Raw genomic sequence first — 24,116 nt, 5'->3', positions numbered from 1 at the left:
TATGTTGTGCGTCAATGGCATTGAATGTTTGCCATGTGTATGCACATTATAATCCACCCTGAGTCCCCTGTGGGGTGAGAAGGGCGGAATATAATTACTGTAAATAAATAAATAAAATATCTCTGGCATTGGAGAGGTATTGACTGTTGGAAGAGTACTTTGGTTTTCTTGATGTTCAATGACAGGCCGAGCTTCTCGTATGCTTCCGCGAAGGTGTTTAGAGTGGCTTGTAGCTCTTCTTCTGAATGCTCACAGGTGACGTTGTCATCAGCATACTGGAGTTCTATAACAGACATTGTTGTGACATTGGTTTTGGCTTTCAGTCTGCTGAGGTTAAATAGCTGATAGATGATTTCCACTCTGGTGGTAAGCTTCCCATCAACAAGATGAAGTATCATCTTGGTCTTCCTACAGATGTCCCGGTCCTCAAACACTCTGTGCTTTATTCGGAAGAAATGCTGCACTCGCAGAGCTCAGGCAGTGTTGTATTTCAGTGTCAATGTTGACTTTTGTGGAGAGGTGGCTGCCAAGGGAGCGGAAATGGTCACCATTTTCTAATGTTATGCCATTAAGCTTATCTCTGGCATTGGAGAGGGATTGGCTGATGACTGCTGGAAGAGGACTTTGGTTTTCTCAATGCTCAATGACAGGCCGAGCTTCTTGTATGCTTCTGCAAAGGTGTTTAGAGTGGCTTGTAGGTCTTCTTCTGAATGCGCACAGACGACGTTGTCATCAGCATACTGGAGTTCTATAACAGACATTGTTGCGACATTGGTTTTGGCTTTCAGTCTGCTGAGGTTAAATAGCTGATAGATGATTTCCACTTTGGTGGGAAGCTTCCCGTCAACAAGATGAAGTATCATCTTGGTATCCCTATGGATGTCCCTGTCATCAAATACTCTCTGCTTCATTCGGAAGAAATTCTGCACTTGCAGAGCTCAGGTGGTGTTGTATTTCGGTGTCGATGTTGACTTTGGTGGAGAGGTGGCTGCCAAGGGAATGGAAATGGTCACCATTTTCTAATGTTACACCATTAAGCTGTATTTCTGGCATTGGAGAGGGATTGGCTGGTGACTGCTGGAATAATACTTTGGTTTTCTCGATGTTTAATGACAGGCCGAGCTTCTCGTATGCTTCTGCGAAGGTGTTTAGAGTGGCTTGTAGGTCTTCTTCTGAATGCGCACAGACGACGTTGTCATCAGCATACTGGAGTTCTATAACAGACATTGTTGTGACATTGGTTTTCGCTTTCAGTCTACTGAGGTTAAATAGCTTGCCATCTGTCTAATAGATGATTTCCACTCCGGTGGGAAGCTTCCCATCAACAGGATGAAGTATCATCTTGGTCTTCCTACAGATGTCCCGGTCCTCAAACACTCTGTGCTTTATTCGGAAGAAATGCTGCACTCGCAGAACTCAGGCGGTATTGTATTTTGGTGTCGATGTTGACTTTGGTGGAGAGGTGGCTGCCAAGGGAGCGGAAATGGTCACCATTTTCTCATGTTACGCCATTAAGCTGTATTACTGGCATTGGAGAGGGATTGGCTGGTGACTTCTGGAAGAGCACTTTGGTTTTCTCGATGTTTAATAACAGGCCGAGCTTCTCGTATGCTTCTGCAAAGGTGTTTAGAGTGGCTTGTAGGCCTTCTCCTGAATGTGCACAGACGATGTTGTCATCAGCATACTGGAGTTCTATAACAGACATTGTTGTGACATTGGTTTTGGCTTTCAGTCTGCTGAGGTTAAATAGCTGATAGATGATTTCCACTCTGGTGGGAAGCTTCCCGTCAACAAGATGAAGTATCATCTTGGTCTCCCTATGGATGTCCCTGTCGTCAAACACTCTCTGCTTCATTCAGAAGAAATTCTGCACTCGCAGAGCTCAGGCGGTGTTGTATTTCAGTGTCAATGTTGACTTTTGTGGAGAGGTGGCTGCCAAGGGAGCGGAAATGGTCACCATTTTCTAATGTTATGCCATTAAGCTTATCTCTGGCATTGGAGAGGGATTGGCTGATGACTGCTGGAAGAGGACTTTGGTTTTCTCAATGCTCAATGACAGGCCGAGCTTCTTGTATGCTTCTGCAAAGGTGTTTAGAGTGGCTTGTAGGTCTTCTTCTGAATGCGCACAGACGACGTTGTCATCAGCATACTGGAGTTCTATAACAGACATTGTTGTGACATTGGTTTTTGGCTTTCAATCTCCTGAGGTTAAATAGCTTGCCATCTGTTTGATAGATGATTTCCACTCTGGTGGGAAGCTTCCCATCAACAAGATGAAGTATCATCTTGGTCTTCCTACAGATGTCCCGGTCCTCAAACACTCTGTGCTTCATTTGGAAGAAATGCTGCACTCGCAGAACTCAGGTGGTACTGTATTTTGGTGTCGATGTTGACTTTTGTGGTGAGATGGCTGCCAAGGGAGCAGAAATGGTCACCATTTGGTTTTCTTGATGTTCAATGACAAGCCGAGCTTCTCGTATGCTTCTGCGAAGGTGTTTAGAGTGGCTTGTAGGTCTTCTTCTGAATGCGCACAGACGACGTTGTCATCAGCATACTGGAGTTCTATAACAGACATTGTTGTGACATTGGTTTTGGCTTTCAGTCTACTGAGGTTAAATAGCTTGCCATCTCTCTGATAGATGATTTCCACTCTGGTGGGAAGCTTCCCATCAACAAGATGAAGTATCATCTTGGTCTTCCTACGGATGTCTCAGTCCTCAAACACTCTGTGCTTCATTTGGAAGAAATGCTGCACTTGCAGAGCTCAGGTGGTGTTGTATTTCAGTGTCAATGTTGACTTTGGTGGTGAGGTGGCTGCCAAGGGAGCGGAAATGGTCACCATTTTCTCATGTTACGCCATTAAGCTGTATTTCTGGCATTGGAGAGGGATTGGCTGGTGACTTCTGGAAGAGCACTTTGGTTTTCTCGATGTTTAATGACAGGCCGAGCTTCTCGTATGCTTCTGCGAAGGTGTTTAGAGTGGCTTGTAGGTCTTCTTCTGAATGCGCACAAACGACGTTGTCATCAGCATACTTTGGTTTTCTTGATGTTCAATGACAAGCTGAGCTTCTCGTATGCTTCTGCAAACACAAACAAAGTCTGTGAAGGTGTTTAGAGTGGCTTGTAGGTCTTTTTCTGAAAGTGCACAGACAGTAGGCTGTTAGGAATGGTGGGAGTTGAAGTCCAAAACACCTGGAGAGGTGAAGTTTGACCATGCTTGGTATAACTGTCCCAATTTGTGTGACTTTTCTGAGCCTGTGTGATTTCCCCGCTGCAGAACGGATACACTCCTCTCCACATCGCCGCCAGGCAGAACCAGATGGAGGTGGCCAGCAGCCTTCTGCAATACGGAGCCTCGGCCAACGCAGAGTCCACCCAAGGAGTGACCCCGCTCCACCTGGCCGCCCAGGAGGGCCACGCCGACATGGTGCTGCTGCTCCTCTCCAAGCAAGCCAATGGCAACTTGGGCAACAAGGTGGGTGCATTCCCTGACCCTTTGCTTATGGAGAGGAACAGGGGACAGTATACTCTTAGATAATAAAATATATTTTTAATCGTGTCAGAAGCAAGTTGAAGGCACAGTTAAAATACATTTAAAAACACAGATGGTGGCAGGGTACTAATAAAGTTTATTATTATTATTATTATTATTATTATTATTATTATTATTATTAGTGGTTTGGGCTTGGCCTCATGTAAGCCGCACTGAGTCTCCATCGGGGAGATGGTGGCAGGGTACTAATAAAGTTGATTATTATTATTATTATTATTATTATTATTATTATTATTATTAGTGTTGGAGAGACACTCTGGTTAAGCTTGGCTTCCTACAATTTTTCATTCTGCTGTCTTCATTGGCAGTCGTATGGCTTTTTACCCTCTGATGGCGCAGCCGGTTAAACCGCTGAGCAGCTGAACTTGCTGACCGAAATGTTAGCAGTTTGAATCTGGGGAGCTGGGTGAGTTCCCACTGTTAGCCCCAACTTCTGCCAACCTAGCAGTTGGAAAACATGCAAATGTGAGTAGATCAATAGGTATCGTGTTGGCAGGAAGGTAACGGTACTCCATTTAGTCACGCTGGCCACATGACCTTGGAGGTGTCTATGGGCAATGCCGGCTCTTTGGCTTAGAAATGGAGATGAGCATCAAAGTTGGACATGACTAGGCTTGATGTCAAGGGAAACCTTTACCTTTACCAATGGCTTTGGTACGTCCTATAGTTTGCATCCTTCCTTGAAAGCTTTTCAACAAAGGCTGGATGGCTGTGCTGTCACACAATTGTCTATTAACAGAACATGATCTTTATGTGCCCAGCGGGACACCGGGGTGCCTCAGCTGAGAGGCCCTATGAATTTCCCTATACAAAGTCTTTAGAAGCTTGGAAAGTTTAAGAAAGTTCTTTATTGGTGCAACGAATCAGTCAAATATTTCTTAGATCTTCAACAAATCAATCAAATATTTCTTAACTTGTCCACAATGGACAGGCAACTTGCTTCATGAACTGTTTCTTTCTTCTATGAGGGAAATCCTTTTGACCCCTTCCTGGGCAATCTGTCTTTTAGGCTTAGCTGGCAAGGGGCCTACTCCCGGTTCCAATTTGCTTTATGGGTACCCGAGTAGACCTTACCGGCTAAAACTCTGAAGATTTTCCAGCTGGAGTCCTATGAACTTTTTCCACAAATGCTGTGGATCTGTTTCTTTAACCCCAACAAGGGTTGTGCTGTATTTCTTAGTAAAGATGTGAGAATTGTCTTCGCCAGCCAAGCTTGTAAGAAACGAAGCTTTTCTACAGGTGTGGCACCTCAGGTTAAGCTTCACCTTGCTCTCAATCACCACCAGACCACAGCTGTAGGATTTATAGGTTATTGTGAAGTTTCCAAAAGAAGGAAAAGGTTGTCAATACAAAGTTCCAAAGTTCAGGTAAAATGCACGGTACAGTTCCAGAAATCCTTCAGAGACAATCAAAGTAAACAGGAATCATGAAGCAGAAAGCACAAACCCTGTGCCCAGCAGCTTAGCCCAAAAGCAGCACGAAGAATCCAATGCAGAAGCATGAAACAGCTAGCAGATAGCCACGTTGAAACTGACAGCTAAGAATTGCCCGAGGAAGCCCTAAATACATTTTGCACATCAAAACAATCTAGTTGTTTTGGTGGACATTAGATTGGCCCCCTCATTAATGGTATTTTGAAGAAAACTGAAAACCTGGCTATTTGAACAGGCGTTTGGATAGGCAATGCAATGAATATAGGAAAACGGAATACGGATGACGAGCTGGATCATGATTCTAGTTATGAATCTAGTTATGATATGCTAATGAGTTGTTTACTGATGTGTAATTACTTAGTATATTATGGTGTTAATTGTTTTTAAATAGTTTGTATGATGTTAGCATTGAATTTTTGCTCCTGTTGTTAACCACGTTGAGTCGCCTACGGGCTGAGAAACTGTGGTATACAAATAAAGTAAATAAATAAATAAATAAATAAATAGTTTCCCACAATCTGCTTTCCCACTGCTCCCTTGACCTGCCGCTGACCTAACTTGGCTGCGATCCGAGAGCTCCGTCTCACGGTTCCGTTATCCCTTTGAAGGGGGCACCTGGCCCTCCTCCTTATCAGCAACATTCCTGTCCTGTGAGAACTGCTTCTCCAGCTCAACTGCAGGCTGAGATAACTGTGAAAACTGAAAACCATCAGACTCAGGCTTCTCTGTAGCCTAGAATCAAAGAATCATAGAATCAAAGAGTTGGAAGAGACCTCATGGGCCATCCAGTCCAACCCCATTCTGCCAAGAAGCAGGAATATTGCATTCAAATCACCCCTGACAGATGGCCATCCAGCCTCTGTTTAAAAGCTTCCAGAGAAGGAGCCTCCACCACACTCCGGGGCAGAGAGTTCCACTGCTGAACGGCTCTCCCAGTCAGGAAGTTCTTCCTCATGTTCAGATGGAATCTCCTCTCTTGTAGTTTGAAGCCATTGTTCCATTGCGTCCTAGTCTCCAGGGAAGCAGAAGCCTGTTGAACCACAACAACAGGAGGGAAAAACTCACACGTCCGGTAGTTGGGCTTCAAACTGTAAGACTGAACAAACTGTCCCCTTTCCCCTCCTGAACCTGGGGAAAAGGGTGGTTCCAAAAGCCCCAACGATGATAGGCAGGCTGCTAGCCTATGACTGCAGCCTGGGAGAAGCTGCTTAACTGCAAAATGCCTGGCTAACAGAAACACGTGCAAACTAACTATGCATAGAAAAAGAAAATTTAGTTTCTGGCACAGTTGTGCCAGCACAATGGCCACCTGTCAGGATGCTTTGATTGTGTTTTTCCTGCATGGCAGCAGGTTGGACTAGATTTATTTATTTATTTACAGCTTTTCTATTCCGCCCTTCTCCTCACCCCGCGGGGGACTCAGGACGGATTACAGTGCACACATATATGGCAAACATTCAATGCCAATTTTTGACATACAAACATATACAGACATACACAGAGGCTATTTAACTTTTTTATGGCCGCCAGGGGAGCTGTCACTTTCATCGTCCATCTGCGACGCTGATGAAGTACCTCCGCATTCCTCGCATGCTTCCCTGCTGGAGTGTTTCTTTATGGCCTCATAAATTAGTTAATTTAGCCTCCTCACACTTTAAGGTGGTACCTTATTTTCCTACTTAACAGATGCAACTGTCTTTCGGGTTGCAAAGGTCGACAACAGGCTACACAATTGGTTGGAAACCCACTCCAACCTGGGCTGGAGAGCCCTTGTGGTCTCTTCCAACTCTATGATTCCGTTTGTGTGGCTCCCGGTGTCCCCCGTCCACCTCCTGCCTTCCCGTGCCTAACCTACGCCCTGTTTCTCCTCTCCAGAGTGGGCTCACCCCTCTCCACTTGGTGGCCCAGGAGGGACACGTCCAAGTGGCAGACGTCCTCCTCCGACACGGCGTCCGGGTGGATGCAACAACGCGGGTGAGTCTTCTTGGCAACCGTTTACCGCAGGCATGGGTTAACAGGAATCAATATTATTTATGTTTGGGGCTATGGAGGATTAGAAGGTGGTCCTTCAATATGAAACCCTAAACTTTGGCAAAGTGCGAGAAGTTGGGGCAAAACTGTGGAAGGGGGGTCATACAGGGAGCACACCACTCCTCTGTTATGTCAGCTCCACTGGCTGCCGATCCAGTTCCAAGCACAATTCAAAGTGTTGGTTTTGACCTTTAAAACCCTATACTGCACCGGCCCAGCGTACCTGTCCAAATGTATCTCCTTCTATGTCCCACCATGGAGTTTAAGATCTTCTGGGGAGGCCCTGCTCTCGTCTCCACCTTTATCACAAGTGAGGCTGGTGGGGATGAGGGACAGGGCCTTCTCAGTGGTGGCCCCTCGCCTGTGGAATTCACTCCTCGGGGAAATCAGGTCATCAACATCCCTCCTCTCCTTCAGAAGAAACCTGAAGACATGGATATGGGACCAGGCATTTGGGTAATCTGGCAGATTAACAACGCAATGATGACTAGAGTTGGAAAATGACTATGGCAATGCTAAATGGATTGACGGATTTTAGAACTCGATGAACGCGGGCTATAGGAGCGTTTTTTAAAAAAAGTCGATTGTATTGTATTGCACTGTATTAATTGTTTGTTTTAACTATTGTGTTATTGCTATTGTATTTTATTGTAACTGTTGGCATCGAATTGTGCCGAATTGTAGGGGGTGAGAAGGGTGGGGTAGAAATGACCGAAATAATTGGGGATCCCCCTTTCAGGTTCCTAGCATTTCCTATGCTAGAAAAGAAAGATTGATACCATGACACATGCCGGCAGCTGAATCACACACACACTAATGGGTGTGTGTGTGATACAGAGGAAGGCTGATTTAGGAAATGTGCCAGTGCACACGATGCCTCCAGGTACAATCGCCATGGGACTAACTCACAGCCTTTATCTCGGCCTTCCAGATGGGATACACACCACTCCACGTGGCTTGCCACTATGGGAACATCAAGCTAGTGAAATTCCTCCTGCAGCACCAAGCAGATGTCAACTCAAAGACCAAGGTATGCCACCAAGCTCTGGGCTTGTGTTTGCCTTTCTTTCACAGGCTGACACACAACAGAAACCTAGTGCTTGTAAATAGTGCAACCATATTATTTTACTCCTATGGAAGAGATAACATTGGTTCTGTGTGTTTGTGTTCTTTTTGCCACTTTTGGCTACTGGGTGTGCTGGATCTTACTTAGGCGATCCCTCGTAGTCAAGGATGATGGTCCTCCAAGGTTGGTGTCCTGGCGGTGGGTCCGTAGGTGACTGTGGAGCCCTCTTCTTGATCTGCATCTTCTCCCGCAGTGAGGGCATCGGTTTCCAGGTGGAAGGCGGTCCCGGTCGGGGTTGGCTTGACATGCCTTCCTCTTGGCACGTTTCTCTCTTTCGCCCTCCATTCGTGCCTCTTCAAATTCTACAGCACTGCTGGTCACAGCTGACCTCCAGGTAGACCGCTCAAGGGCCAGGGCTTCTTAGTTCTCAGTGTCTATGCCAGAGTTTTTAAGGTTGGCTTTGAGGCCATCTTTCAATCTCTTTTCCTGTCCACCAACATTCCGTTTTCCGTTCTTGAGTTCAGAGTAGAGCAACTGCTTTGGGAGACGGTGGTCAGGCATCCGGACAACGTGGCTGGTCCAGCAGAGTTGATGGCAGAGGACCATCACTTCAATGCTGGTGGTCTTTCCTTCTTCCAGCACGCTGACATTTATCCGCTTGTCTTCCCAAAAGATTTGCAGGATTTTCCTGAGGCTGATGGAATTGGTCCAGGAGTTGCATGTGATGTCTGTAGACTGTCCACGTCTCGCAGGCGTCTAGCAGGGTTGGGAGGACAATAGCATTATAAACAAGCCCCTTGGTCTCCCTACGGATGTCCTGGTCCTCAAACACTCTGCTTCATTTGGAAAAATTCTGCGCTCACAGAGCTCAGGCAGTGTTGAATTTCAGTGTCAATGTTGACTTTGGTGGAGAGGTGGCTGCCAAGGGAGTGGAAATGGTCAACATTTTCTAATGTTACACCATTAAGCTGTATCTCTGGCATTGGAGAGGGGTTGGCTGGTGTCTTCTGGAACAGAACATTGGTTTTTTTCGATGTTCAATGACAGGCCGAGCTTCTCGTATGCTTCTGAGAAGGTGTTTAGAGTGGCTTGTAGATCTTCTGAATGCGCACAGACGACGTTGTCATCAGCATACTGGAGTTCTATAATAGATGTTGTTGTGACCTTGGTTTTGGCTTTCAGTCTGCTGAGGTTAAATAAATGATTTCCACTCCAGTGGGAAGCTTCTCATCAACAAGGTGAAGTATCCTAGCGATGAAGATGGAAAATAAAGTTGGGGCAATAACACATCCCTGTTTGACACCCGATTCCACCTTAAATGGGTCACTTTGGGAGCCATTGCTTTCCACACTGCTGTACATTTATGATTACTGTCTTTTGGTAGTAAATGTTGACCAAGTCCTGAACCGGTGCTTGGCCGCTGTGACAGACTGGATGAGGGACAACAGATTGAAACTAAATCCAGACAAGACAGAGGTACGCCTGGTCAGTCGCAAGGCCGAACAGGGCATAGGGTTACAGCCTGTGCTGGACGGGGTCACACTCCCCCTGAAAGCGCAGGTTCGCAGTTTGGGAGTTCTCCTAGACTCATCGCTGAGCCTGGAACCCCAGGTCTCAGCGGTAGTCAGTGGAGCTTTTGCACAACTAAAACTTGTGCGCCAGCTGCGCCCGTACCTTGGGAAGTCTGACTTGGCCACAGTGGTCCACGCTTTGGTTACATCCCGTTTAGACTACTGCAACGCTCTCTACGTGGGGTTGCCTCTGAACACTGCCCGGAAGCTGCAGCTAGTCCAACGCTCGGCAGCCAGATTACTAACGGGTGCTGGGTACAGGGAGCACACCACTCCGCTGTTACACCAGCTCTACTGGCTGCCAATTAGCTTCCGAGCACAATTCAAAGTGCTGGTGTTAACCTATAAAGCCCTAAACGACTCCGGCCCTGTTTACCTCTCCGAATGTATTCTCCCCTATGAACCATCAAGATTATTAAGTTCGTCTGGCGAGGCCCTGCTCTCGGTCCCACCGGCCTTGCAAGCGTGCCTGGTGGGGACGAGGGACAGGGCCTTTTCGGTGGTGGCCCCGCGACTCTGGAACTCTCTCCCACTGGAGATCAGAACCACCCCTTCTATCCTGACATTTAGGAAACAGGTGAAGACTTGGCTATGGAGACAGGCATTCGACGAGTGAGCCAACACCCTGAGATATGGATGGAGGATGATGAGCAATTATTTTAGTATGATGACTGACTATTATAGTTATTGATTGTAATTGCTGTTTTAATGTTTTACTGTAATATGTATTATGATGTTTTATTGACCGTATGTGATATTATGGTTGGAAACCGGTCTGAGTCCCTCAAGAGAGGTGAGAAGGCTGGTATACAAAACTTTTAAATAAATAAATAAATAAATAAATAAAGGCCACTTGCGCCACATAATCACCCAAATGGGCTGCAATGCTTGTAGAATCCCCTCAATGCTGTAAGTATTCAGTTTGGTCTAATGCATGATGAGTGATTGGGTCTTTTTTTCCTTTCCAGCTGGGATACACGCCGCTGCACCAGGCAGCACAGCAGGGCCACACCGACATTGTCACCCTCCTGCTAAAACACGGGGCCTCGCCCAACGAAGTCAGTTCGGTGAGTAGGAAACCTCAAGAGCCTGAGCCAGTAGCCAAACTTCCCGAGTCGCTTCTGTGTTTTGAATAGTCCCTTTCTCCCTGCCGGCCCTTTCTCACGGTGAGCTGTGCAGACCGGCACCAGCAGGGTTGCTGATCCAGATGAACACAATGTGCTGGGGAGGGCTGCTTTTGGAAAGATGTGAGATGAAGTGGGAATCTGGCTTGCGAGGCTGATGTGTGTGACAACTCAGCCAGTCTCTTGATGTGGCAGACATTGATTGATATATTTCCATACGCAGGAAAAAGAAATGCCCAAAGTGCGGAACATAAATGGATGACGCTGCTCATTCTGGTTTCAGATGGGTTTGCTTTTCATGCCACTTGCAGTTTGAGCCTAGAGCAAACATAGAATGCTAGAGTTGGAAGAGACCACGTGGGCCATCCAGTCCAACCCAATTCTGCCAAGAAGCAGGAAAACTGCATTCAAATCACCCCTGACAGATGGCCATTCAGCCTCTGTTTAAAAGCCTCCAAAGAAGGAGTCTCCACCACACTTCGAGGCAGAGAGTTCCACTGCTGAACAGCTCCCACAGTCAGGAAGTTCGTCCTCATGTTCAGGTGGAATCTCCTTCGCTGTAGTTTGAAGTCATTGTTCAACATCAAATTTTGCTCCCCTACAACTTTTCACCTATTCAACTTGTATGCAGAAGACATCATGTGATGTGCAAGGCTTGAGGAATGCAAGGCTGGGGTAAAAATTGCTGGAAGAAGCATTCACAACCTTAGATATGCAGATGACACCACTCTGATGGCCGAAAGCGAGGAGGAGCTGAGGAGCCTTCTAATCAAGGTGAAAGAAGAAAGCGCAAAAGCTGGGTTGCAGTTCATCTAAAAACCAAGATGATGGCAACAAGAATGATTGACAACTGGGAAATAGAAGGAGAAAACGTGGAAGCCGTGACAGGGTTTGTATTTCTAGGTGCAAAGATGACTGCAGATGCAGACTGTGGCCAGGAAATCAGGAGACGTTTCCTTCTTGGGAGGAGAGCTATGTCCAATCTCAATAAGATACTGGCAATGAAGATCCGCATAGTCAAAGCAGTGGTATTCCCCATAGTCACCATAAGGATGTGAGAGCTGGACCATAAGTAAGGCTGAGCGAAGGAAGAGAGATGCTTTTGAACTGTGGTGCTGGAGGAAAGTGCTGAGAGGGCCTTAGATCGCAAGAAGATCCAACCAGTTCACCCTCCAGGAAATAAATCCTGACTGCTCACTGGAGGGAAGGATAGGAGAGGCCAAGATGAAGTATTTCAGCCACATCATGAGGAGACAGCAAAGCCTGGAGAAGGGAATGATGCTGGGGAAAGTGGAAGGCAAAAGGAAGAGGGGCCGACCAAGGGCAAGATGGATGGATGGCATCCTTGAAGTGACTGGACTGACCTTGAAAGGTCTGGGTGTGGTGACGGCTGACAGGGAGCTCTGGCGTGGACTGATCTGTAAGGTCACAACTAAACAAATGAACAACAACAACATGACTTCTCACATCTTGATCCATGGCCCTCATCATGTTTCCTCTCAACCTTCTTTTCTCAAGGCTAAATGTGCACGGCTCTTTCAGTCGCTCCTCATAGAGCTTGTTCTCCAGACACTTGATTTAGTCACACATTCCAGCTTAGAGTCAACATCTCCCTTCAGTTGTGGTGTCCAGAACTGGATACAGTGTGATTCCAGATGTGGTCTAACCAAAGCGGAATAGAGCATGGGGAGCATGACTTCCCTAGATCTAGACACTAGACTCCGATTGATGCAGGTGAAAATCCCATTGGCTTTTTTTGCCGCCGCATCACATTCCTGGCTCATGTTTAACTTGTCCACAAGAACCACAAGATCTTTTTCACACGTCCTGCTGTTGAGCCAGGCATCGTCGTCCCCCATTCTGTCTCTTTGCATTTCCTTTTTTCCGCCTAAGTGGAGTCTCTTGCATTTACCCCTGTTGGACTTCATTGTGTTCGTTTTGGCCCATCATCTCCCTGATCTGTGATGATGGTTTTGAATTCTGCTCCTCTCTTCTGGAGTCTTGGCTCTCCCTCCCACTTGAGTCCCACCTTCAAACCTTTCATCTAAGTCAGTGCTTCTCAACCTTCCTAATGCTGCAACCCCTTAATACGGTTCCTCATGTGGTGGTGACCCCCAACCATAACATTGATTTTGTTGCTCCTTCATAACTGTAATTTCGCTACTGTTATGAATCATACTGTAAATATCTGATATGCAGGATGCATTTCCATTCACTGAACCAAATTTGGCACAAATACCCAATATGCTCAAATTAGAATACTGGTGGAGTTGAGGGGGGGATTGATTTTGTCATTTGGGAGTTGTAGTTGCTGGGATTTATAGTTCACGTACAATCAAAGAGCATTCTGAACCCCACCAACGACAGAATTGGACCAAACTTCCCACCCAGAACCCCCATGACCAACAGAAACCCTGGTGGGCATTGACCTTGAGTTTTGGAGTTGTAGTTCTCCTACACCCAGAGAGCACTGTTGACTCAAACAATGATGAATCTGGACCAAACTTGGCATGAATACTCAATATGCCGAAATGTGAACACAGATGGAGTTTGGGGAAAATAGACCTTGATATCTGGGAGTTGTAGTTGCTGGGATTTATAGTTCACCCACAATCAAAGGGCATTCTGAACTCCACCAATGATGGAATTGAACCAGACTTGGCCACACAGAACTCCCATGACTAACAGAAAACCCTGGAACAGCTTGGTGGGCATTGACCTTGAGCTTTGGAATTGTAGTTCACCTACATCCAGAGAGCACTGTGGACTCAAACAATGATGGATCTGGACCAAACTTGGCATGAATACTCCATATGCCCAAATGTGAACACAGATGGAGTTTGGGGAAAATAGACCTTGCTATTTGGGAGTTGTAGTTGCTGGGATTTATAGTTCACCTAAAATCAAAGAGCATTCTGAACCCCACCAATGACAGAATTAGACCAAACTTCCCACATAGAACCCCTATGACCAACAGAAAACCCTGGAAGGGCTTGGTGGGCATTGACCTTGAGTTTTGGAGTTGTAGTTCACCTACACCCAGAAAGCACCGTGGACTCAAACAATAATGGATCTGGACCAAACTTGGCATGAATACTCCCATGTGCGCAAATGTGAACATAGATGGAGTTTGGGGAAAATACACCTTGATATTTGGGAGTTGTAGTGCTGGAATTTATAGTTCACATACAATCAAAGAGCATTCTGAATCCCACCAATGACAGAATTGGGCCAAACCTCCCACACAGAATCCACATGACAAACAGAAAATATTGTATATTCTGATGGTTTTCGGCGACCCCTCTGACACCCCCTCGCGACCCCCCGCAGGGGTCCCGACCCCAAGGTTGAGAAACACTGATCTTAGTCATTAATCAAGATATTGATCAGGACTGGACCTGGGGCATGTTATCAAACGGTTCCTCATCTCAGGTAGCTGGCTAAATTCGGTGTCCCATTGCCATTATTTACCGAGATCCCAGTTTGTGTCCACGGAGAACAGTGGATATGGGTTCCGTGGGTAGAGGGGTCTTGGTGTATTTTTAAATGTCCAGAATCCAAAGTGATTGAGTAAGATTTGCAGGGGTTCAAAGAAGCCAGGCTTTCGTGACCTGAATGAACTCCTTCAGAACTTTGGCTTTCCTCTGCAGAGATTCGGGAGTCATACATATCAAAGCTTCCACCCACAGCTGTCAATCTCCCATCTCGATCCTCTCAATGAATCCATGTGTTAGGTTAAGTTAAAAGGAAGGGAGTCTGGCCTAGGGTCAATAAGGGGTTTTATGGCTCAGTGGAGTCCAGAAACTGGATTTACCAAGTTCTGTTCCAGCACCCAAATTTGTATAATTTATGCAAATTTGTATAATTTATGCAGGCCAGATTGAAAGTCTTAAGGGCATGGGTTGTTGTAGGTTTTTCCGGGCTATATGGCCATGTCCTGGAGGCAATTTTTCTCCTGACGTTTCGCCTGCATCTATGGCAAGCATCCTCAGAGGTAGTGAGGTCTGTTGGAAATAGGAAAAATTGGGTTTATATATCTGTGGAATGACCAGGGTGGGACAAAGGACTCTTGTCTGTTGGAGCTAGGTGTGAATGTTTCAGCTGATCACCTTGATTAGCATTCAATGGCTTGGAAGTGCCTGGGGGGAATCTTTTGTTGAGAGTGATTTTATGTGCCTGTTTGCTTCTCCTCTGTTGTTTTGTTGTTGTAATTTTTGAGTTTTTTAATACTGGTAGCCAGATTTTGTTCATTTTCAAGGTTTCTTCCTTTCTGTTGGAATTGTCCACATGCTTGTGGATTTCAATGGCTTCTCTGTGTAGTCTGACATGGTGGTTGTGAGAGTGGTCTAGCACTTCTGTGTTCTCAAATAATATGCTGTGTCCACTCTCAACAAAAGATTCCCCCCAGGCACTTCCAAGCCATTGAATGCTAATCAAGGTGATCAGCTGAAACATTCACACCTAGCCCCAGCAGACAAAAGTCCTTTGTTTCACCCTGGTCATTCCACAGATATATAAACCCATTTTTCCTACTTCCAACAGACCTCACTACCTCAGAGGATGCTTGCCATAGATGCAGGTGAAACGTCAGGAGAAAAATTGCCACCAGAACATGGCCATATAGCCTGGAAAAATCTACAACAACCCAGTGATTCCGGCCATGAAAGCCTTCGACAATACTCTTAAGGGCATGTTAAAAAAGGAAACGCTGGAGTTGCAGAGAGCCCTGGAGCCAAACTGGCCTCGGTTTCGCTAAGGGACTCTTTCCTCTTTCTCTCTGCAGAACGGGGCAACCCCTCTGGCCATTGCCAAGCGACTGGGCTACATTTCCGTCACCGACGTCCTCAAAATCGTCACTGAGGAGACCAGCTTTGTGGTGAGTTCCACGTCCGGGTGTGCCCCGCGGTGTTACATATGTATGCAAGAGTTTCAATGCATTGCTTTAGCCCCAAGTATTCAAAGATCGAACTGCAAGGACTCTGGCACAAGCCAGTCAAGGTGGTCCCAGTGGTGATCAGTGCCTAAGGACCTTGGCCTGCACTTAAAAACAATTGGTGCTGACAAAATCACCACCTGTCAGCTGCAAAAGGTCACCCTACTGGGATCTGCATAAATTATTCCCCAATACATCACACAGTCCTAGACACTTGGGAAGGGTCCAACGTGTGACCCAATACAACAGCTAGCATAGTGATCTTGTTTGCTGTGTGCCAATCTTGTTGTCTATCAAATAATAATAATAATAATAATAATAATAATAATAATAATAATAATAATAATAATAATAATACATCACACAGTCCTAGACACTTGGGAAGGGTCCAATGTGTGACCCAATACAACAGCTAGCATAGTGATCTTGTTTGCTGTGTGCCAATCTTGTTGTATACCAAATAATAATAATAATAATAATAATAATAATAATAATAATAATAATAATACATCACACAGTCCTAGACAGTTGGGAAGGGTCCAATGTGTGACCCAATACAACAGCTAGCATAGTGATCTTGTTTGCTGTGTGCCAATCTTGTTGTCTATCAAATAATAATAATAATAATAATAATAATAATAATAATAATAATACATCACACAGTCCTAGACACTTGGGAAGGGTTGAATGTGTGACCCAATACAACAGCTAGCATAGTGATCTTGTTTGCTGTGTACCAATCTTGTTGTCTATCAAATAATAATAATAATAATAATAATAATGTCTGACGTGTGACCCAATACAACAGCTAGCATAGTGATCTTGTTTGCTGTGTATCAATCTTGTTGTCTATTAAATAATAATAATAATAATAATAATAATAATAATAATGTCTGACGTGTGACCCAATACAACAGCTAGCATAATGATCTTGTTTGCTGTGTACTAATCTTGTTGTCTATATTGTAAATGCTCCAAGAGAAGGATATGAACTTTGGGAAACCACAACTCCCAGGACTGCACAGCATGGAGAATAATAATAATAATAATAATAATAATGTCTGACGTGTGACCCAATACAACAGCTAGCATAGTGATCTTGTTTGCTGTGTACCAATTTTTCTATCAAATAATAATAATAATAATAATAATAATAATAATGTCAGACGTGTGACCCAATACAACAGCTAGTATAGTGATCTGTGTTCCAATCTTGCTGTCTATCAAATAATAATAATAATAATAATAATAATAATAATGTTGGACGTGTGACCCAATACAACAGGTAGCATAATGATCTTGTTTGCTGTGTACCAATCTTGTTGTCTATAGTGTAAATGCTCCAAGAGAAGGATGTGAACCTTGGGAAACTACAACTCCCAGGACTGCACAGCATGGAGAATAATAATAATAATAATAATAATAATAATAATAATGTCCGACATGTGACCCAATACAACAGCTAGCATAATGATCTTGTTTGCTGTGTACTAATCTTGTTGTCTATATTGTAAATGCTCCAAGAGAAGGATATGAACTTTGGGAAACTACAACTCCCAGGACTGCACAGCATGGAGAATAATAATAATAATAATAATAATAATAATGTCTGACGTGTGACCCAATACAACAGCTAGCATAGTGATCTTGTTTGCTGTGTACCAATTTTTCTATCAAATAATAATAATAATAATAATAATAATAATAATAATAATGTCAGACGTGTGACCCAATACAACAGCTAGTATAGTGATCTGTGTTCCAATCTTGCTGTCTATCAAATAATAATAATAATAATAATAATAATAATAATGTTGGACGTGTGACCCAATACAACAGGTAGCATAATGATCTTGTTTGCTGTGTACCAATCTTGTTGTCTATAGTGTAAATGCTCCAAGAGAAGGATGTGAACCTTGGGAAACTACAACTCCCAGGACTGCACAGCATGGAGAATAATAATAATAATAATAATAATAATAATAATGTCCGACATGTGACCCAATACAACAGCTAGCATAATGATCTTGTTTGCTGTGTACTAATCTTGTTGTCTATATTGTAAATGCTCCAAGAGAAGGATATGAACTTTGGGAAACTACAACTCCCAGGACTGCACAGCATGGAGAATAATAATAATAATAATAATAATAATAATAATGTCTGACGTGTGACCCAATACAACAGCTAGCATAGTGATCTTGTTTGCTGTGTACCAATTTTTCTATCAAATAATAATAATAATAATAATAATAATAATAATAATAATGTCAGACGTGTGACCCAATACAACAGCTAGTATAGTGATCTGTGTTCCAATCTTGCTGTCTATCAAATAATAATAATAATAATAATAATAATAATAATAATGTTGGACGTGTGACCCAATACAACAGGTAGCATAATGATCTTGTTTGCTGTGTACAAATCTTGTTGTCTATAGTGTAAATGCTCCAAGAGAAGGATGTGAACCTTGGGAAACTACAACTCCCAGGACTGCACAGCATGGAGAATAATAATAATAATAATAATAATAATAATAATAATGTCCGACATGTGACCCAATACAACAGCTAGCATAATGATCTTGTTTGCTCAGTAGCAATCTTGTTGTCTATAGTGTAAATGATCCAAGAGAAGGATATGAACCTTAGGAAACTACAACTCCCAGGACTGCACTGCATGGAGACTAATAATAATAATAATAATAATAATGTCCGACGTGTGACCCAATACAACAGTTAGCATAATGATCTTGTTTGCTGTGTACCAATCTTGTTGTCTATAGTGTAAATGCTCCAAGAGAAGGATATGAACCTTGGGAAACTACAACTCCCAGGACTGCACAGCATGGAGACTAATAATAATAATAATAATGATGATGATGATGATGATGATGATGTCCGACGTGTGACCCAGTACAACAACCAGCATAATGATCTTGTTTGCTGTGTACTGATTTGTTGTCTATAGTGTAAATGCTCCAAGAGAAGGATATGAACCTTGGAAAACCACAACTCCCAGGACTGCACAGCATGGAGAATAATAATAATAATAATAATAATAATAATAATAATAATGTCCAATATGTGACCCAATACAACAGCTATCATAGTGATCTTGTTTGCTGTGTACCAATCTCGTTGTCTATAGTGTAAATGCTCCAAGAGAAGGATAGGAACCTTGGGAAACTACAACTCCCAGGACTGCACAGCATGGGGAATAATAATAATAATAATAATAATAATAATAATAATAATAATAGTAATCAGCAACTGGAAAAGCTGACACTATATGAGGATTTAAAAATCGAACTGCAAAGACTCTGGCACAAACCAGTCAAGGTGGTCCCAGTGGTGATTGGCACACTAGGTGCAGTGCCTCAAGACCTTGGCCTGCACTTAAACACAATCGGCACTGACAAGATTACCATCTGCCAGCTGGAAAAAGCCACCTTACTGGGATCTGCAAGCATTATTCACTGATACATCACGTAGTCCTAGACACTTGGGAAGTGTCCGACGTGTGATCCAATTCAACAGTTAGCAGAGTGTCTGCTGTGGACTCATCTTGTTGTGTTCCAAATAATAATAATAATAATAATAATAATAATAATAATAATAATAATAATATGAAGGGGTCCCCGGGGTCTGCCCTCCTCTGACTTTTTGCTTCTTGCAGCCATTGAGTGACAAGCACCGCATGAGTTTCCCAGAGACGGTGGACGAAATCCTGGACGTTTCCGAGGATGAAGGTGAGTTCTGGAAGAGGTCATTTCCCCCTTCTTGGAGGATCTCCGAGGAGGGAGATCCTTGAAGGGCATCCGAGAAATTGCCCCGCTCTCCGAAAATGTTGTTCTTGAGACGATCCTTGCAAATATTTTCCTCTTTGCTAGCTTTGCAGGGTGTTTTGTTCCAAGGGTGCAAGTGTTATGTCGAAGGGAAGCAGAATATTTCCAACCCTTTTTTCCTTCCTGCTTGACGAGATGCCCTGGTTTCTCCCTTTCCCTGGTCTTTTCCTTCCCTAAATCCCGGGAAGACGGCTCTGAGCAACCCCGAGGCATTTTGCTGCCAAGCAAGGCAGCACATAAGGCCATATAATGTCTTATCCACCCTTCCTCATCTATCTATCTATCTATCTATCTATCTATCTATCTATCTATCTATCTAAATGCTCTGTGCATAATGAGTACCTTAAAAACAAAAGAACCAAAGAAAGAAATCACACCAAATTTGGCAACAAAACATCTCACAACACAAGGAGTGACCATCACTCAAAAAATTATGATTTTGTCATTTGGGAGTTGTAGTTGCTGGGATTTATAGTTCACCTATAATCAAAGAGCATTCTGAACTCCACCAACAATGGAATTGAACCAAATTTGGCACACAGGATTCCCCTGAAAACACTAGAAAGTAGGCTTGGGCAATCCATGGTTCCAAATGGTTCTAAAGTACTTACAAAACTAAAGTTCTGGTGGTGAAAATTTCAGAACTCTAACAAAACTCTCAAAATTTCATAATAAATGGCAATTCCTATTTGGTTCTGTTATTAAAATCACCAATAATGAAATAATAATTAAATTTTGAAAGTTTTGTTAGAGTTCTGAAATTTTCACCACCAGAACTTTAGTTTTGTAAGTACTTTAGAACCATTTAGAACCATGGATTGCCCAAGCCTACTAGAAAGGTTTGGTGGGCATTGACCTTGAGTTTTGGAATTGTAGATCACCTACATCTAGAGAGTACTGTGGACTCAAACTATGATGGATCTGGACCAAACTTGCCGCGAATACTCAATATGCCCAAATATAAACACAGATGGAGTTTGGGGTAAATAGACCTTGTCATTTGGGAGTTGTAGTTACTAGAATGTATAGTTCACCTACAATCAAAGAGGACTCAGAACCCCAACAATGATGGAATTGGGCCAAACACCCCACACAGAACCCCCATGACCAACAGAACATACTGCGTTTTCTGGTGGTCTTTGGTGACCCTTCTGACACCCCCCTGGTGACCTCCCCCCCCCCCCCGGGGTCTTGACTTCCCAGGTTGAGAAATACTGCCTTAAGGCCATCCAGTCCAATTCCCTTCACCAGGGCAAGAAAACATAATCAAAGCCCTCCTGACAAAGGGCCATCCAGCCACACACACATATACACACCCACAAAACACATCTACACAGGCTGGGCCACAGCAACGCGTGGAAAGGGACAGCTAGTAGCTCTATACAGGTTACAACATTGCTATACCACATAATCAAAACATATAATTATTTTAAAGGTAAACGCAAAGGTTTCCCCTTGACGTTAAGTCTAGTCGTGTCCGACTCTGGGACTCTGGTGCTCATCTCCATTTCTAAGCCAAAGAGCCGGTGTTGTCCGTAGACACCTCCAAGGTCATGTGGCCAGCATGGCTGCACGGAGTGCCGTTACCTTCCTGCCAAAACGGTTCCTATTGATCAACTCACACTTGCATGTTTTTGAACTGCTAGGTTGGCAAAAGCTAGGGCTAACAGCGGGAACTTACCCTGCTCCCTGGATTTGAACTGCCAACTTTTTGGTCAGTTGGTTCAGCAGCTCAGCGGTTTAACCCGCTGCACCACCATGGCTCTATCATGGTGTGGAGCCACCAGTGGCGCAGTGGGTTAAACCCCTGTGACGGCAGGACTGAAGACAGGTCACAGGTTCAAATCCGGGGAGAGGCGGATGAGCTCCCTCTATCAGCTCCAGCTCCTCATGCGGGGACATGAGAGAAGCCTCCCACAAGGATGATAAAAACATCAAATCATCCGGGCGTCCCCTGGGCAACGTCCTTGCAGACGGCCGATTCTCTCACACCAGAAGCGACTTGCAGTTTCTCAAGTTGCTCCTGACACGACAAAAAAAAACAAAACAAAAAAAACACCATGGCGACTTCATCATTTAAGAACACTCCATAAAATAGTATTAATTTTTATACCAGTATTTTAAAAAACTCTAAAATTACAACAGCAAAACAACAGAGAGGAAACAAACAAGGACATCTAATCACCTCTCAACAAAAGATTGCCCCAGGCACTTCCAGGCCATTATATGCTAATCAAGGTGGTGAGTTGAAACATTCACACCTAGCTCCAACAGATAGGAGTTCTTTGTCCCACCCTGGTCATTCCACAGATATATAAACCCATTTTCCTACTTCCAACAGACCTCACTACCTCTGAGGATGCTTGCCATAGATGCAGGCGAAATGTCAGGAGAGAATGCCTCTAGAACATGGCCATATAGTCCATGTGACCCGTGGCCTGCACTCACTTTCCAGCATTTGATGAAGTGAGACTTCCCTTCCCTGAATGGGAATGGCAATCTCCTTTCCTATCTGGTTTAGAAACATGCCCCTTGCCAGTCCACCTTGGAGAGAGACTCCCTGGCAAGGCTTTGCCGTTGGGCACCTCTCAACCCTCCTTTGACCCTGGTTGCGTTGGTGCCACTTGCCCGCCATTGGCCTCCCCTGTTTTGAGCCAGTTAGTTCAAATCTCCTTTTCTTTCTTGCTTTCCAGGCACGGCTCACGTAACTCTCCTGGGTACGAACTGTGTGTTGTTGCTGTGGGCTTGGCTTACCCGCCTTTCCCATCTTGCCCCATTCCACCCACGGTGGGGCCGCCCGGGCCTCGCGCGTCTCCATCCCATGCCACGCGTGGCTCCCGGTGGGCCCCGTTGCCCACTCGCCAAGCTGGGGGAGGTTGGGCGGGGAAGGGGAGCTGCATGACCGGACACCATCCCATTGCTGCTATGCACCAGCCGGCACAACCTGCAAACGAAAGGCACTCGGGGGGGGGGGGAGTCAGGTGTGGGGCGGGTTCATTGGGTCACCGTAGCTCTGGGTTTGCGCCCCTTCCCCTAAGACAAGCTGGTCTTCTTTTGCTCCGCAAAGCTCTGGCTTCTCACTGCTGCTCCTCAAGCCTTGGTCCTCCCTTCTCCACCTCCTATACCACCCCTTCTGGCCCACCCCAAAAGCCTTTCCTACTGGCAGCAACTGGGTGGGGGGATGGGACCCCTGCTTAGAGGTTGCCTGTGGGGAGGCGCCCCACCCTCCCAAAGTCTTGGTCAGCACTTACGAGGGGCGTTCATGAAAGATTCCCCCTGACCCACTTCCTGTGGATGGAGAGCCCACTTCTGATTCCTTTTTCTCTCCATGGGTGCCACCATCTAGAGCAGTCGTTCTCAACCTGGGGTCCCCAGATGTTTTTGGCCTCCAACTTCCAGAAATCCTAACACAGTGGTTCTCAACCTGGGGTCCCCAGATGTTTTTGGCCTCCAACTTCCAGAAATCTTAACACAGTGGTTCTCAACCTGGGGTCCCCAGATGTTTTTGACCTCCAACTTCCAGAAATCCTAACACAGTGGTTCTCAACCTGGGGTCCCCAGATGTTTTTGGCCTCCAACTTCCAGAAATCCTAACACAGTGGTTCTCAACCTGGGGTCCCCAGATGTTTTTGGCCTCCAACTTCCAGAAATCCTAACACAGTGGTTCTCAACCTGGGGTCCCCAGATGTTTTTGGCCTCCAACTTCCAGAAATCCTAACACAGTGGTTCTCAACCTGGGGTCCCCAGATGTTTTTGGCCTCCAACGTCCAGAAATCCTAACACAGTGGTTCTCAACCTGGGGTCCCCAGATGTTTTTGGCCTCCAACGTCCAGAAATCCTAACACAGTGGTTCTCAACCTGGGGTCCCCAGATGTTTTTGGCCTCCAACTTCCAGAAATCCTAACACAGTGGTTCTCAACTTGGGGTCCCCAGATGTTTTTGGCCTCCAACTTCCAGAAATCCTAACACAGTGGTTCTCAACCTGGGGTCCTCAGATGTTTTTGGCCTCCAACTTCCAGAAATCCTAACACAGTGGTTCTCAACCTGGGGTCCCCAGATGTTTTTGACCTCCAACTTCCAGAAATCCTAACACAGTGGTTCTCAACCTGGGGTCCCCAGATGTTTTTGGCCTCCAACTTCCAGAAATCCTAACACAGTGGTTCTCAACTTGGGGTCCCCAGATGTTTTTGGCCTCCAACTTCCAGAAATCCTAACACAGTGGTTCTCAACTTGGGGTCCCCAGATGTTTTTGGCCTCCAACATCCAGAAATCTTAACACAGTGGTTCTCAACCTGGGGTCCCCAGATGTTTTTGACCTCCAACTTCCAGAAATCCTAACACAGTGGTTCTCAACCTGGGGTCCCCAGATGTTTTTGGCCTCCAACTTCCAGAAATCCTAACACAGTGGTTCTCAACCTGGGGTCCCCAGATGTTTTTGACCTCCAACTTCCAGAAATCCTAACACAGTGGTTCTCAACCTGGGGTCCCCAGATGTTTTTGGCCTCCAACTTCCAGAAATCCTAACAGTTGGTAAACTGGCTAGGATTTCTGGGAG

The 24,116-nt window shown here is 44.9% G+C and overlaps 1 protein-coding gene across 12 annotated transcripts in view; it reads left to right on the top strand.

Moving 5' to 3' along the window:
• Positions 1–24,116, top strand: part of ANK1 (ankyrin 1) — a 324,523-nt gene that overhangs the window by 224,580 nt on the left and 75,827 nt on the right. For 10 of the 12 annotated variants that reach the window (XM_067470654.1, XM_067470650.1, XM_067470652.1 and 7 more), the window contains 7 exons: positions 3,278–3,475; positions 6,862–6,960; positions 7,949–8,047; positions 10,623–10,721; positions 15,562–15,654; positions 19,393–19,465; positions 22,255–22,278. In XM_067470654.1, the coding sequence (XP_067326755.1) occupies positions 3,278–3,475; positions 6,862–6,960; positions 7,949–8,047; positions 10,623–10,721; positions 15,562–15,654; positions 19,393–19,465; positions 22,255–22,278 (685 nt within the window). The remainder of the gene's footprint in view (positions 1–3,277; positions 3,476–6,861; positions 6,961–7,948; positions 8,048–10,622; positions 10,722–15,561; positions 15,655–19,392; positions 19,466–22,254; positions 22,279–24,116) is intronic. The other 2 variants (XM_067470656.1, XM_067470653.1) reach the window with 1 other exon arrangement.

This window comes from Anolis sagrei, chromosome 7 (assembly GCF_037176765.1).
Source record: "Anolis sagrei isolate rAnoSag1 chromosome 7, rAnoSag1.mat, whole genome shotgun sequence".
In the NCBI taxonomy this organism is placed as follows: Eukaryota; Metazoa; Chordata; class Lepidosauria; order Squamata; family Dactyloidae; genus Anolis; species Anolis sagrei.
The sequence above is the reverse complement of the archived record's forward strand: the minus strand, read 5'-3'. Positions and strand labels throughout refer to the sequence as shown.